The sequence below is a fragment of the Canis lupus genome, chromosome 27 (genome assembly GCF_003254725.2).
Source record: "Canis lupus dingo isolate Sandy chromosome 27, ASM325472v2, whole genome shotgun sequence".
In the NCBI taxonomy this organism is placed as follows: Eukaryota; Metazoa; Chordata; class Mammalia; order Carnivora; family Canidae; genus Canis; species Canis lupus.
In genome coordinates, this window is record NC_064269.1 from 2,295,295 (window position 1) to 2,308,271 (window position 12,977).

The 12,977-nt window shown below is 52.5% G+C and overlaps 1 protein-coding gene across 1 annotated transcript; it reads left to right on the top strand.

Moving 5' to 3' along the window:
• Positions 1 to 5,990: 5,990 nt before the first annotated feature.
• KRT4 (keratin 4) lies at positions 5,991 to 12,749 on the top strand. Its single transcript, XM_025458796.3, has 9 exons — positions 5,991 to 6,540; positions 8,142 to 8,356; positions 9,467 to 9,527; positions 9,884 to 9,979; positions 10,532 to 10,696; positions 10,954 to 11,079; positions 11,512 to 11,732; positions 11,984 to 12,018; positions 12,127 to 12,749. The coding sequence occupies exons 1-9, from the start codon at positions 6,055 to 6,057 to the stop codon at positions 12,312 to 12,314; spliced, it is 1,593 nt and encodes a 530-aa protein (XP_025314581.1). The 5' UTR covers positions 5,991 to 6,054; the 3' UTR covers positions 12,315 to 12,749.
• Positions 12,750 to 12,977: the final 228 nt, after the last annotated feature.

A 12,977-nucleotide genomic window follows, 5' to 3' on the forward strand; every position in this document is an offset into this window, starting at 1 on the left:
ATCTTAATAAAACTGGAAAAAAACTATTTTATTTTATTTTTATTTATTTAAAAAATATTTTATTTTATTATTTGTTCATGAGAGACACAGAAAGAGAGAGAGGCAGAGACACAGGCAGAGGGAGAAGCAGGCTCCATGCAGGGAGCCCGATGTGAGACTCGATCCCGGGACCCCAGGATCATGCCCTGGGCCAAAGGCAGGCTCTGAACTGCCGAGCCACCTGGGGATCACAAAAAAACTATTATAATTGGACTTAATGGTTCACAAATACACTACTTTTAAAAAAAGATTTTATTTATTTATTTGAGAGAGAGAGAGAGAGAGCGAATAAGCAGGAGGAATGGCAGAGGGAGAGGGAGAAACAGGCTCCCCGCTGAGCAGGGAGCCAGAGGATGAGGCTTGATCCCAGGACCCTGGGGTCACCCCCCAAACTGAAGGCAGGTACCTACCCGACTGAGTCACTCAGGCGCCTCACAAATATCCTACTTTGCCTGTGACCTTCAAGCAGACCCAGAATTCAGTAGGCGGACATGTGATAGCCCATTTTACAGGTGAGGCAATCAAGGCTCGCAGGGGTCACGTCCTACACCAGCAGCCCTTTATGGTGTGGAGGGCTGCTAACTCCAAGCCCTACACCCTTTCTCCGTGAGTCATCTCTGTTCCCCCGCTCCCCTTTCTCACCAAATCTCAGTTGTCCTTCTCCTATCGTGTCTCTCTGAGTCACCCCTTTTCTTCTTCATCTCCACAGCTCCCTGCTCTGAGCCTGGACCCCTCTCCTCATTCCACACCCAGCTGCTCTGTGCCCTCCACACCCCAAAACCCTGCTACCAAATCAGTGTGCCTGAGTGGAGCCTGTCATGGTACCCACCCCCTTCCCGGGCAACCTTAAACTCCTGTTGGAATGGACTCTTCTCTCGACACCTCCTGCTCTGCACCCGGTCACCCGGTCCTCCTTGGAAGAGCCCAGACATGCCCCGTGAAAACTTCCTCGGGGGTTACGGGAAGGCCAGCACAGGGATTTTGAGCCAAACCCTAAACCACAGCTTAGGAACACAAACTCCTAGCGCTTAGCAAAACCAGCTCCACCTCACCCACCTGAGTGGTGTCCAGCTTGGGAGCCGATCACACCTGCAGAGCGGTGCTTCTCTTCTTAGGGGTGGAGTGTCGCCCCCTCCTGACGTCGACGCCTTCTAGGAATAATAGCCACTGTGATTGGGTTCTCGCCCTCTCGCTGATTCGCCCTCCGCGGCCTGGAGAGAAGTAGGTCCGAGTGGCTAAGGAACTTGCCTGAGGTCAGCAAGCAGCGGCCGAGCCGGGCCTGGAAGCTCAGTACTCGGATTCCAGAGTCCAACTTCTTAACAACTGGCTTATGCTGCTTTTCCAGAACAAGACGCCGAGAAGCAGGGGGTACGAGAGCAGTAAGGGACCCGGGACGCCGTCTAGGCCAAACTTCACGTATCGGCTGAGAGCTGGAAGGAGCTTGCTCCTGGTAGAGTAAAGCAAGCCAACGGTGCCACTGAAATTACATTTAGAGCTAAAAAACCAAATCGAGACATTTAGATGATCATGCAATAGAAGTCAAAGGTCATCTCACTTGTCAGGAAGGTCCACTAACAACATGTTACTTAGAAATACTCGTTGAAGGCTGGGAGTGGCCCGGACCCAGGGGTTCCCCACGCCGAGCTCCTGGAGTCTGAGGCCCCCAAGGGCCGCGCAGGGGTGGAGGCAGCGTGTGGGAAGCTCATACCCTCCCGCTCTGCACCGATCGGAGCATTTCTCCCTTCGTCTGTTTTGCAAATGGGGATATGCTTGTGTTTGGTTTTGCTGTCAAAATGTGTTGGGTACCCCCACTTGCTCACGCCCAGAGCCCTCCCCCCTGCGCCCCCTGAAGGTAGGAGTCCCAGCTCTCACTGTCCCCCCCCCTGCCGACCCCCTGCCCCTTCCTGAAATGCTGACGGGCCCTTTTCTGCAGAGTCTCTGATCACCAGCTTGGCTCTGGCTCCCCAAAGAGTGACTCAGGCCCAGGAGGCCCAGTGACAGCGACTGAGGACCAGGGAGGGCGGGGGCGCTTCTCACAGCACACACCGGCTTTGGGGCTGAGTGAAAGGCCCCGGGATCCCTGTAATCCCAGGCTGAATGCGAGGGCTCGCCTCCCTCGCCCAGAAAGCTCAAGGCAAACACACCTTCCCACCCAGCTCCACACCCCTGTCAGCTGCTCATCCTCTTTGATAAGATCAGGAACAGCTGCCAGAGGAGGAAGGGTCACAGAGGGCAGGAGGGGAGGCTGTAGGGGTGGGATGGGGACCAGCTTGTAGCCATTGCAGTCTGCGAGGGTCACCTTGTCCAGTCTCCTGACCCCAGCCAGGCGGGCAGGAGGCATTTCTCCCTTTTCCAGGGAAAGACTCTCCTCGCTGTCTCTCTCACTTCAAGGGTTAGATCCCTGTGCAGAGTGCGGGCGTGTCTACCTTCATTCAGTTTCTCAGGCTGCAGTTTGAGGGGCTTGTGAACTTCTGGCAATTCTGGCTATTAATAAGGCCACAGAATATGGCTCTAGTCTAGACCTTTCTTCCTGTTTGCTTTGGGTTTATTGTAGGATTTGTAATTAAGTTAATTTGGATTTGCTTAATTGAAGGACACGGAATCGGGCCCTCGGGACAACATCCTACCTTGTTGGATACTTGCAAGGACAGGGCCACATAAAGTGAGCAACCAATCATGTGATGAAGGCAAGGACAGAAGGAGCAGAGGCAGCTCTGCAGAACGTGCCCCGGGCCGGTCGAGGCCCCGTTGCTGCTCTGGTGGGTCATAGCTATGGGTTAGTAGACGTGGCCATATGCTTTATTTATTTTTTTCCCCCTGCAGGTATTGTGTGGGGCAGATGTGAAGCACTGTGGTGTAGAGTTAAGGTCACAGGCTTTGCAGTTAGAGACGCCTGGCTTCGCACTGCCATCACCTCCTAGCTGCGTGAGCTCAGACGAGTTCCGTGACCTCTCTGGGCCTCCGCGTCTGCAGCTCTGAGCAGAGCAACACCTCCTTCTCAGGGTTGTTGTGAGGAACGTGTCGAACTGTTCTGAGAAAAGCCCTCCGTGTCCAGCACATAAAGGCAGCTCTGGATGAGAGTCCCTTCTATCTGAAAAGCACTAACGGCCTTTCTCTTGTTTTATTTTTTTAATCTCAGGATGGTATGTGCCTCGGTTTAGCATTAGCTTTATGAGGAGTGCCTCAATGGGGAAGTACCCACAGGCACAAAATTAGACTGATTATAGATTATTTATTATCCCCCCCACCCTCAAATCCCTTCCACACCCACCTGCTTTCTGTTTTAGGCTCCGGGCACGAGTGGACACCATTCTAGGTACAACACATCGCATCATTTTCTCCTAGCATTGGAGTGTCGCGGCCACAGACTACAAGACCCAATGGATGCATCAGAAGCCACCTTGGGGCTTGAGCTTTGCAGATGCAAGCCTTCCTCCTAGCCCATGAGAGTTCTCATCACCGCAAGAGAAGGGGGTGGTGAGTGGGAGGTGCAGAGACCCGGGTGGGGGGGCTGGCCAGGGTCTGAGCTCCGGGCCCTCCCTCAGGCTGCGATCCTGGTGGCCTTCCCATCTCCTCTCGGGGCAGGACAGCTGAGAATCAGACCTCGGCTTCCCAAGGGGGTGGTGTAGACAGAGACGCCTGGCTTCCCACTGCCATCACCTCCTAGCTGCGTGAGCTCAGACAAGTTACGTGACCTCTCTGGGCCTCAGCGTCTGCAGCTCTAAACTGAGCAGAGCAATACCTCTTTCTCAGCTCTTTGCCAGATCTCCTCTGCTCCCATAGCTGCAGCCCCAGATACCTGCAGTAACCCCACCTTCCTTCCTAGCCACGCCCCGCCTGGGGTCAAGGTGGGAGTCAGCAGACCCTGGGATACCAGTGCCTTCAGGGCCCCCTTGACTCGAATGGTCAGTTCAGCCAGGTTTGTTCAGGTGCCCAATTCTGGATTGGCTGCTGTAGAAATTAGACAACCGATCTCATCCCAGGCAGGATGACACAGTGAGAGGCTGGGGGTGCAGGGCCTTTGGGAGCAGACTGATGTGAGTTCAAGTCCTGACTCCGCCATGTGCGACTGCATGACCCTGGAGAACTTTTAGGAAGGCAGGGTGGTGTCGTGTGTATAAAACACTCAGCACGGGGCTGGCACAAAGCTGGCCCCTCAGTAAATACTCACTGAAAGAGGGACTGAAGGTTCCACTGCATTCCTTGTAGGAGGTGGTCCTGGCTCTAAGATGCTCACTTACTACAGGTGGATGGACTATCCATTGGGCTTTCTTCCACGGACCTTCGATAGAGCCTGGGGCTTCCTGGCCTTGCTGTCACAGCTCCTCCACCTGCCCTCCATCTATTTAGAGGGCACCTGGGTAGGGGCGAGTGGAGCTGAGCAAAGGGGGAGGGAGGGATGCTGAGGGTGGGGTACAGACCAGACGTAGAGGTAAGAGGAGAGCCGGGAGAGGGGTTGAGGGTGGAAGTGGGGAGGGGAGAGAGCTCCCAGCCAGTCCAGTCCTCCCAGCAGCCCCATCCCTAAGAACTGGATCCACTGACCTCCCTCTTTGCACCCCATGGGCTCTGCCTTTTCTCTTTGCGGTGGGGAAGAGCTGGTCATTTCTGCCGTGGCCAGCTACCAGGTGGTCAGGGTCAGCTCAGGCCTATGGGAATTACCCAGGCCCTGATAACTGCTATTCCCCGGATTTGGAATAGCAGTTTTATTAGGGATTTAGAAGACGGGGAAGGGCTGCAGATTTGTCTAATTTTTCATCCTAAGCGGCAGTGGCAAAGTCTGGGCAGGCTAAGAATGAATGCCCACTGCCTGTGCCAGGCACTGTGAGGACGTAAGAGGCAGGTGTCCCTTTGTAGATGAGAGGATGGGTTGAATGAGTTCAGCTGGTTAGTGGCCACAGGTGGGATTTGAACACAGATCCATGCCACCCAGCGGAGAAGAATGTAAACAAGGGCTCAAAACTAGGACTTTGCATTTAAAAACATTGCTCTGAGAAGGGGCTCGTGGGTCTTGCTACTCTGCCAAAGGGATCCTGAGCACCAAAAGGGTTACAGACTCCTGCCCTGAATGCTGAGACCGTTAGGGGAAAGCAGAACATGCTCTGTCCTGGGGGAGCCAAGCAAACGTTTGGGCAGCAAATGGAGCAGCGGGGCACGCCCAACGGGGACCCAGACTGGAGAACGCTGATCTAGAATCCTACAGAGAGCCAAACAGAGGCCGGAGAAGGAACATGAGTTCCTCAGTCCCCAGCTCCGCAACGGGCACGAAGTAGGTTCTCTACAACTGTGTCAGGCCGAGGTGAATCTTGATTTAGGTTTGGGAGGCTATGAGGCTGGAATATGGATTTCTTCTTTTGTAGGTGCACCCAGGGCCGAGCGCAGATGGGGGATAATAATGCTGGTAATCAATATAGGTGCAGCTTCCGACAGTTTACAATGATCATAATCTCACTGCATCTGGAGAGGCGGTGAAGGCAAATATTTGTATTATTTCTCATTTCTGGGTGAAGCAACTGAACCCCAGACAGTGACTTGCTCAGGTTTGCAGAGCACGTATGAGTGGGCAATGCCCTGGAATCCAGGCCCTCTGTTTCCAAACTCGTGGAGGGAGAGGACGGGTGATAGGTCATCTCCTGTGGAGCTGGGGGCCTGCAGGGAGGCTGCCGAGTTGGAGGTGCGCTGGGTGGCAGGCCCGAGGGGCTGGGCCTGGGCAGAGGCCTGTGATTCAGGAGGCCCTGGGGCACTGTTGAGGCTCTCCCGAAGGGGAGTGTGTTGGGATCCTGTAAACTGTGCCCTCGGAATGACATCTGAAGGTGTGTTTAGTGACATACTCAGCAGGTACGAGAAGGATGGGCCTGTGCCAAAGGCCAAGCCCAGAGATGTTTCAGATTTTTCCCTTTATGCCCCTGCAACCAAGCCCTGCTGCTCCAGCGCATATAAGAGGCCGGGGCTGGGGCCGCAGCACTCACGTCTTGGCCCCCGGCGCTTCTCGAGGCTCCAGCTCGCTCGCCCGCACCCATGATCGCCAGACAGCAGGGCGCCCGCGGCTCCCGGGCCTTCAGCTGCGGCTCCGCCGTGGTCGGAGGGGGCAGGCGGGCCGCGTTCAGCTCGGCCTCCGTGTCTGGGGGCGCAGGCCGCTGCTCCTCCGGGGGCTTCGGCAGCAGGAGCCTCTACAGCCTTGGGGGCAGGAAGAGCATCTCCATGAGCGTGGCCGGCGCCCGACAAGGCGCTGGCTTTGGGGCTGCTGCTGGTTTCGGTGCCGGCAGCTTCGGGGCAGGTTTTGGAGCCGGCAACTTCGGTAGTGGATTTGGGGGTTCCTTCAGTGGACGGGGTGGCCCTGGCTTCCCCGTGTGCCCTGCCGGAGGGATCCAGGAGGTCACCATCAACCAGAGCCTGCTGACCCCCCTCCACGTGGAGATCGACCCCGAGATCCAGAAGGTCCGGACGGAGGAGCGCGAGCAGATCAAGACGCTCAACAACAAGTTCGCCTCCTTCATCGACAAGGTGAGCTCCCCTCGGCCACAAGGTGCTCGAAGCCGGGGCTCCTGAGTGCTGGGATCTCAGCCCCGGGCCTGCCGCAGGGGTGCAAACCACTGAGCTTCTCTGGGCCTCTGTGTTCCAGCTGTTAAAGGGGGGGGTCCTTCCCCCAAGTCTTTCTCTTGGGAAATGGCTGGTGGGCAGGCAGCCTGCTCAGACCAACGCGATGTTTGGAGTCTTCCTAGATGTGCCTTGTGATACTCTGCAAGTCGCTCAGCTTTTCTGAATCCAGGCATCCCAGCGATAAAGTGGGTTCGTTATTTCCCTGCTCTTTCTCAGATTTTCTGTTTCAGAAGTAGCATGGTTAATAATTTAATAATTAAAATTAATCATAGTTGAGATAGTAATTTAACTATTGGCACTTTTGTCGTCAGAGCAGAAGAAAACCAGGCTGGTTTCCCAAACGAAAAAGGGACCAACGCCAATGGCAGGTTCTGGGTTCCTATAAGACCTTGGAGGGTCATCTCCTTCATCGTCTTGACTCTGGGCAAAATTGCTCATTTCTGATTCTGTTTGGAGAGAGGAGGGGTTGGGTGTCTCCTTTTCTTTTTGTGATCCAACATCCTTTCCCATGCAGTGTCTATTGCAATAGGATGGATGATAACAAGCAGCTCAGTCCCGATTACTGAGTCACCTGGAGATTAATGAGTGAGTGGATGAGTATAGCCACTCAGCCAAGGATGCCCTGGCTCTCCGTGCATCAGTCTTAGTCCTCTAAGATGTGTGGGGCAAGACTAAAGAGTCTCGAAGTGACTGAGTGGAAGTGTTTGCTCTCCTGGCTAGTCGAGTAAACCTTCATTAGCTTAAAGAGGCTTTATGTAGGGTGACTCCAGGACATACAGATATAGAAACAAGACCCCGGGTTTGGTGCTTCCTTGTCTCCTCTCCCCTCATCTCACCTTTTGGGTTCAAACTGTGATCGGTCACCCTGACCTGCTTTTCTTTCAGCTCTGAAGCACATAAAGTGGGAATATCATGCTAAGCTAAGCTGCTACCCTGGTTTGTCTGGTTAGATGTCTTCACAGAGAGAGGGAGAGTTCCAGGAAGTCCCCTTGCAGGGTGAGCCTGGCTGAGACTCAGAATCTATCTTGGGCCTTGATCTTAACTATTTAGACTCAATCATGCACAGGTTTATAAAAGAGACACACCAGGTCCATTTATTTAAAAAGTTGTCAGTGAATTTATCACTCCTTTGCCTTGGGTCAGGATCACTTTGAATGCAAGAGTCCCCAGACTGTGGTTGTATCTCCTAGTTTTGTTTATTTTATTATTTCCTAGAAGGTCAATGTTCTTGTCAGCACCTCACCCCAGGGCCTCTGGATCGCTGTGGTCAAGAGGACATACTTGCTACATAGTCAGGCCCTATTGCTCTGGCTGTTGCTCCATTTTCTACAACACATGTGGCCCATTTGCTGCCTCGGAGCAGCGCCACCATGTTGACCCCAGTGGCTGGTGCCTGGAGTTGCAACATGGTGACCCTACTTGCATGGCTCTTGGGTGGCCTTGGCCGGTCCTCCTGCCAAAGCTTCAGGCCCTCATGGATTGATTGGTGCCTTTTTAAAACATAGGTGCGGTTCTTAGAGCAACAGAATAAGGTCTTGGAGACCAAGTGGAGCCTCCTCCAGCAGCAGACGACCACCACATCCAGCAAAAACCTTGAACCCCTCTTTGAGGCTTACATCAGTGCCCTGAGGAAGCAATTGGATACCTTGGTCAATGACAAAGGACGCCTGCAGTCTGAGTTGAAGACCACACAGGACAGCGTGGAGGACTTCAAGACCAAGTATGTGTGGAGGATAGAGGGATGCCACCTGAAAAAGTCTGCCCAGCCATGCCCCAGGGTCCCTGGGCTCCTGTCCAGTCATTTAGAATCCCAGGCTCCGAAGAGATCCCAAAAGGGTCAGAAAGGTTTTCTAGTTTGTTCCCCTGCATCTACATGGGCCCTTTTTAATGAGGGGAGGCCCAGTAACTCTAAGTTGCCCCAAGTAGAAAATTCTTGATACATTCAGGGAGTTGGGCTTGCCGTATACAAGATCAGAGACCATACGATGAGAAGTGGTGGACAGCATGGTCAGAAGAACACAGATTGTAGACAGATGGACCTTGTTTGAATACTGATTCCTCCACTTACGAGCCTTGTGCTTTTGTGTAACTTGCTTAACCTCTCTGAGCTTTATTCTTATTTATCTCTAAAATGAGGATAGTAACTCTAGTTTTGGAGAATTAGATGAAATTAAATGAGATTGAGAAAGCAGGTAACATAGCACTGGACATATAATGAGCATTTAATACATAGTAGCTCTTATGCTCACTATGGGATGGGGCTGAGAAAATGCCAACCTCCTCTCTCAATTCACTCTCACACCAAAGAGAGCTGGAGTGTTGTCAGCATCCTTGAGAACTCAATCCACCAAATAGATGGCCCTTCTGTAGAAATAAAACCAACCAGGTTGTGGCTGGTTGTCCTCCTCACATCTTGTCTCTTGAAAACGGTCTTTATAGTTTGATTTTCACTTCTCTGAATAAACCAGGGTCTAGATCAGTATTTCATACATGTAATTAATAAGTGTAAGTTGAATGAATATTTGTATGAAAATGAGAAAATGTGGCCAATTACCTGGATATGTCCAAATAGGTGTTTTTTTTTTTTTTTTAAGATTTTATTTATTCATTCATGAGAGACACAGGCAGAGGGAGAAACAGGCTCCATGCAGGGAGCCTGATGCGGGCTCGATCCCAGGACCCCGGGATCACGCCCTGAGCTGAAGGCAGTTGCTCAATCACTGAACCACCCAGGCATCCAGTTAGGTGTTTGAAACACAGCAGCAAGAGAACCGGGAACCACTAGCTCATTGTGGGGCATCTGTCTTCTCCTTCCCATCCCTACCCCCAGGTATGAAGATGAGATCAACAAGCGTGCAGCTGCAGAGAATGACTTTGTGGTCCTCAAGAAGGTAAGAGAAGGAGGAGAGGGAGAGGCTGCAAGGGTACCCCTTCCCTTGGGAGTGGCCTTTGGTTTAAACCATGGGTTTGGTCCATCCTGGCCTCACTTTTACCCCACTTGGTACTATCCAGATCTATGTGGTCAGAGGAGTGGGTAACTGAACCACACCCCAAGGAATTGAGGTTGGGGAAAAAAGCCCATTTGGATAATTAACTTCCATTTCTGCAGCTGGCTTTAGGGCAGAGTATGTCAAAAGATTAGTCCTTTGCCACCTTGCCTGGTGCCGAGACTACCTTTTTGCATCACTTAACACTCCCCTGCCCTTATTGTAATTTCTGTACTTTGTCTCTTCTGTCTCCTGTGCAGGATGTGGACGCTGCCTACATGAACAAGGTGGAGCTGGAGGCCAAGGTGGATGCTCTGAATGATGAGATCAACTTCTTGAGGGTCCTCTTTGCTGCGGTGAGGACTCCATCCCCCTGCATTGGAAGAATGGAATCCCATATCTTCACAGATATGTTGTGGGAATTCACAGTTCTTTGAAAGGACTCCAGCTCCCTAACTTGCTGAGGATGCTCTTAGCAAGGTCATAGGTCAAAAGAGTTAAAGTGAGAGACTCACCCAGGAGGTTTTCAAAACCAGATGTTGTCTTAGAGGGGTGATTAGATCTGAAGGTTGCATGGGATAGAGTTTTTTGTTGTCTAGCATTTCCTTGGTGAAATGAATCCATTCCATTCCCTTTGGTTCAATGCACTGAGCACCTACTAACATGGGGTAGCTTATGGATCCCAGAGAGCAGTAAAGACTAGAAGCATTACTTTTCTGTCTTGAAATGTCACCAATCACTTGATTTCTACATAGAAACTTACCATTCTCCCCCCTCCCTACACACTGGGATACCAGCTCTGCTTCCATCTGAGCCTATGGCATTGATTTTTGACCACAGTAGATTTCTGGTGTCAGAGATTAGGGGAGACGCTCCGGGGCACCTGACATGAGACATTTTCCCTGCAGGAGCTGTCCCAGATGCAGACACACGTCTCAGACACATCTGTGGTCCTGTCCATGGACAACAACCGGGACCTGGATTTGGACAGTATCATTGCTGAGGTCCGCGCCCAGTATGAGGAGATTGCCCAGAAGAGCAAGGCTGAGGCTGAAGCGCTGTACCAGACCAAGGTGCGTGTCAGGGATCTCTTAGGAGATGGTTTCTGGGGCTCTGCTTTTGGTGTCTGTGAGCAGGTGATCATCATCTCAAGCCCAAGAGAAGTCAGAGATGAATTGACCTTCCAGGCATTGCTGATCCTGGTCTGATTTGAGATTACATGACAGTTTATATTATCCCTGACGCCTGTGCCTATTACTGAGCTCACTTGAGAATAGACCCTACTCAAATGTCTCTGACCCCTTGTTCCCTGTGTTTTCCTGGATATTAGGTCCAGCAGCTCCAGATCTCCGTTGACCAATATGGTGACAACCTGAAGAATACCAAGAATGAGATCTCAGAGCTCAACAGGATGATCCAGAGGCTGCGGGCTGAGATTGAGAATGTCAAGAAGCAGGTAAGTGTCACCATTTTCTGGCCATGGTACGGGGTCAAGGGCCTAAGAGAGGTCTACACAATGGACAAGAAGATCAGGCATTGGGCCAGAAGATCCTGAGCTTGCATGCAGGGGATTTGTGATTCCTTATAAAAGCCACACCCAGGTCTTTTCAGCAATGCCCTAGTTAACCTGATATGACACCCAGATAAATAAGGTTTCTTGGCTCTTCTTCATTGGTTTTTGCTCATCTTCATCTAATCAGCCTGGTGGGGACATTGGTGGAATCCTGGCTGGAGTAAATGAAATGCATAAGAGTAAAGCAGGTGAGGAGTAGGACAGACAGCACCCTCACATCTTAACTCAGGAAGAACTGGGACAGGACAGGGGATAGATGGCAGGGCCTTGACAGCAGGACACTGATGATTGCCTGCTCAATGCTGTCGTCTACAGTGCCAGACTCTGCAAGCATCGGTGGCTGATGCGGAGCAGCGTGGGGAGCTGGCCCTCAAAGACGCCCAGAGCAAGTACAAAGAGCTGGAGGCCGCCCTGCACCAGGCCAAGGAGGAGCTGGCCCGGATGCTGCGCGAGTACCAGGAGCTCCTGAGCGTGAAGCTGGCCCTGGATGTGGAGATCGCCACCTACCGCAAGCTGCTGGAGGGCGAGGAGAGCAGGTGGGATAGGGAAGGCAGGGCAGGAGTGGGAGGGAGGGAGAGACCCCAGCACCAGGAGTTTGCACCGCTGCTGGGCCATCTGCTGCAGCGCTGCACAGGTGCGTTACGATCCAGCGCCGTGTAGATACCAGGTTCACATGCAGTCCTTTAATTTGGCTGTGTAAGGATGGGATAGGTGCTCGAGACCTGCTTATGGGCCAAGCATGGCTCGGGGTCCTACTGTGACTCACTGCTCTTTCTCTCCCCCGTAGAATGTCTGGAGAATGCCAGAGTGCCATGAGCATCTGTAAGTACCTTCTGTCCCTGCGATAGCTGGTTGTTCCCCCTGGTTTGGGCTGAGAGCCCTGGTTGCCAGTATTGTTGAATAACCATATCCTTTGCCTCTCTCCTGCAGCCGTGGTTGGTGGTATCGCTAGTGCCGGGGGCATCAGCGGAGGATTAGGAAGCTGCTCTGGGTTTGGCCTGGGCAGTGGCTTTGGCTCTGGCTCCGGAAGTGGCTTTGGATTTGGTGGTGGTGTTTGTGGCAGTTCCGGCAGCAAGATCGTCTCTACCACCACCTTGACCAAGAGATCCCACCGATAGAGGAGACAAGGTTCCTGCAGCCCCTGAGCCCAGCTGGGCCCAGCCCTGGTGTCTCTGTGCTTCCTTCACCCCCACCTCCACCCTCCCTCTCTGGGGCTCATCATACCAATGTCACCTCAGTGTGGACTCTGCCCTCTTGGAGTTTGGTAGCTTCTTCTCGATTTGGGCCTAGTGACCGACCTGGAATGGGTGGGGTGTCAACTGACAGAGGAGAACACTATCAGGAGCTTCATCTCCAGAGTCATCAGGGTCATGTATGCCCCCTGCCAGCCCATGATCCCAGATAGCCCTCTACATCAGCACCAAACTCCCTTGTCACTTGGCAGCAACTGGCCCTACAAGTCAGGATAGGAACCACGCTGTGTCCCATCCACCTCTTTTCCTTCCTTTTATCCGTCTTTGGGTGAATCTTTAATAAAATGCTTTTGTCATTCACTCTTGAGCCATTGTCCTTGTTCCCTGGGGAGAAGTGTCTAGATTTCAGGTGGGAGTAAAGGAGGCTGGGGCCGGAGGGATCTGTCTGCAACAGATCAAGATCGTCAGCTAATTTGAAGGAGGAGTGCAGCTTGTGGAGCCTGAAGGCTGCCTACGGAACAGGGACACAAACTCAAAGTAGCCAGCACTTGCATAAAAATGGTAGGCAATCAGAGCAGAACCATCTTT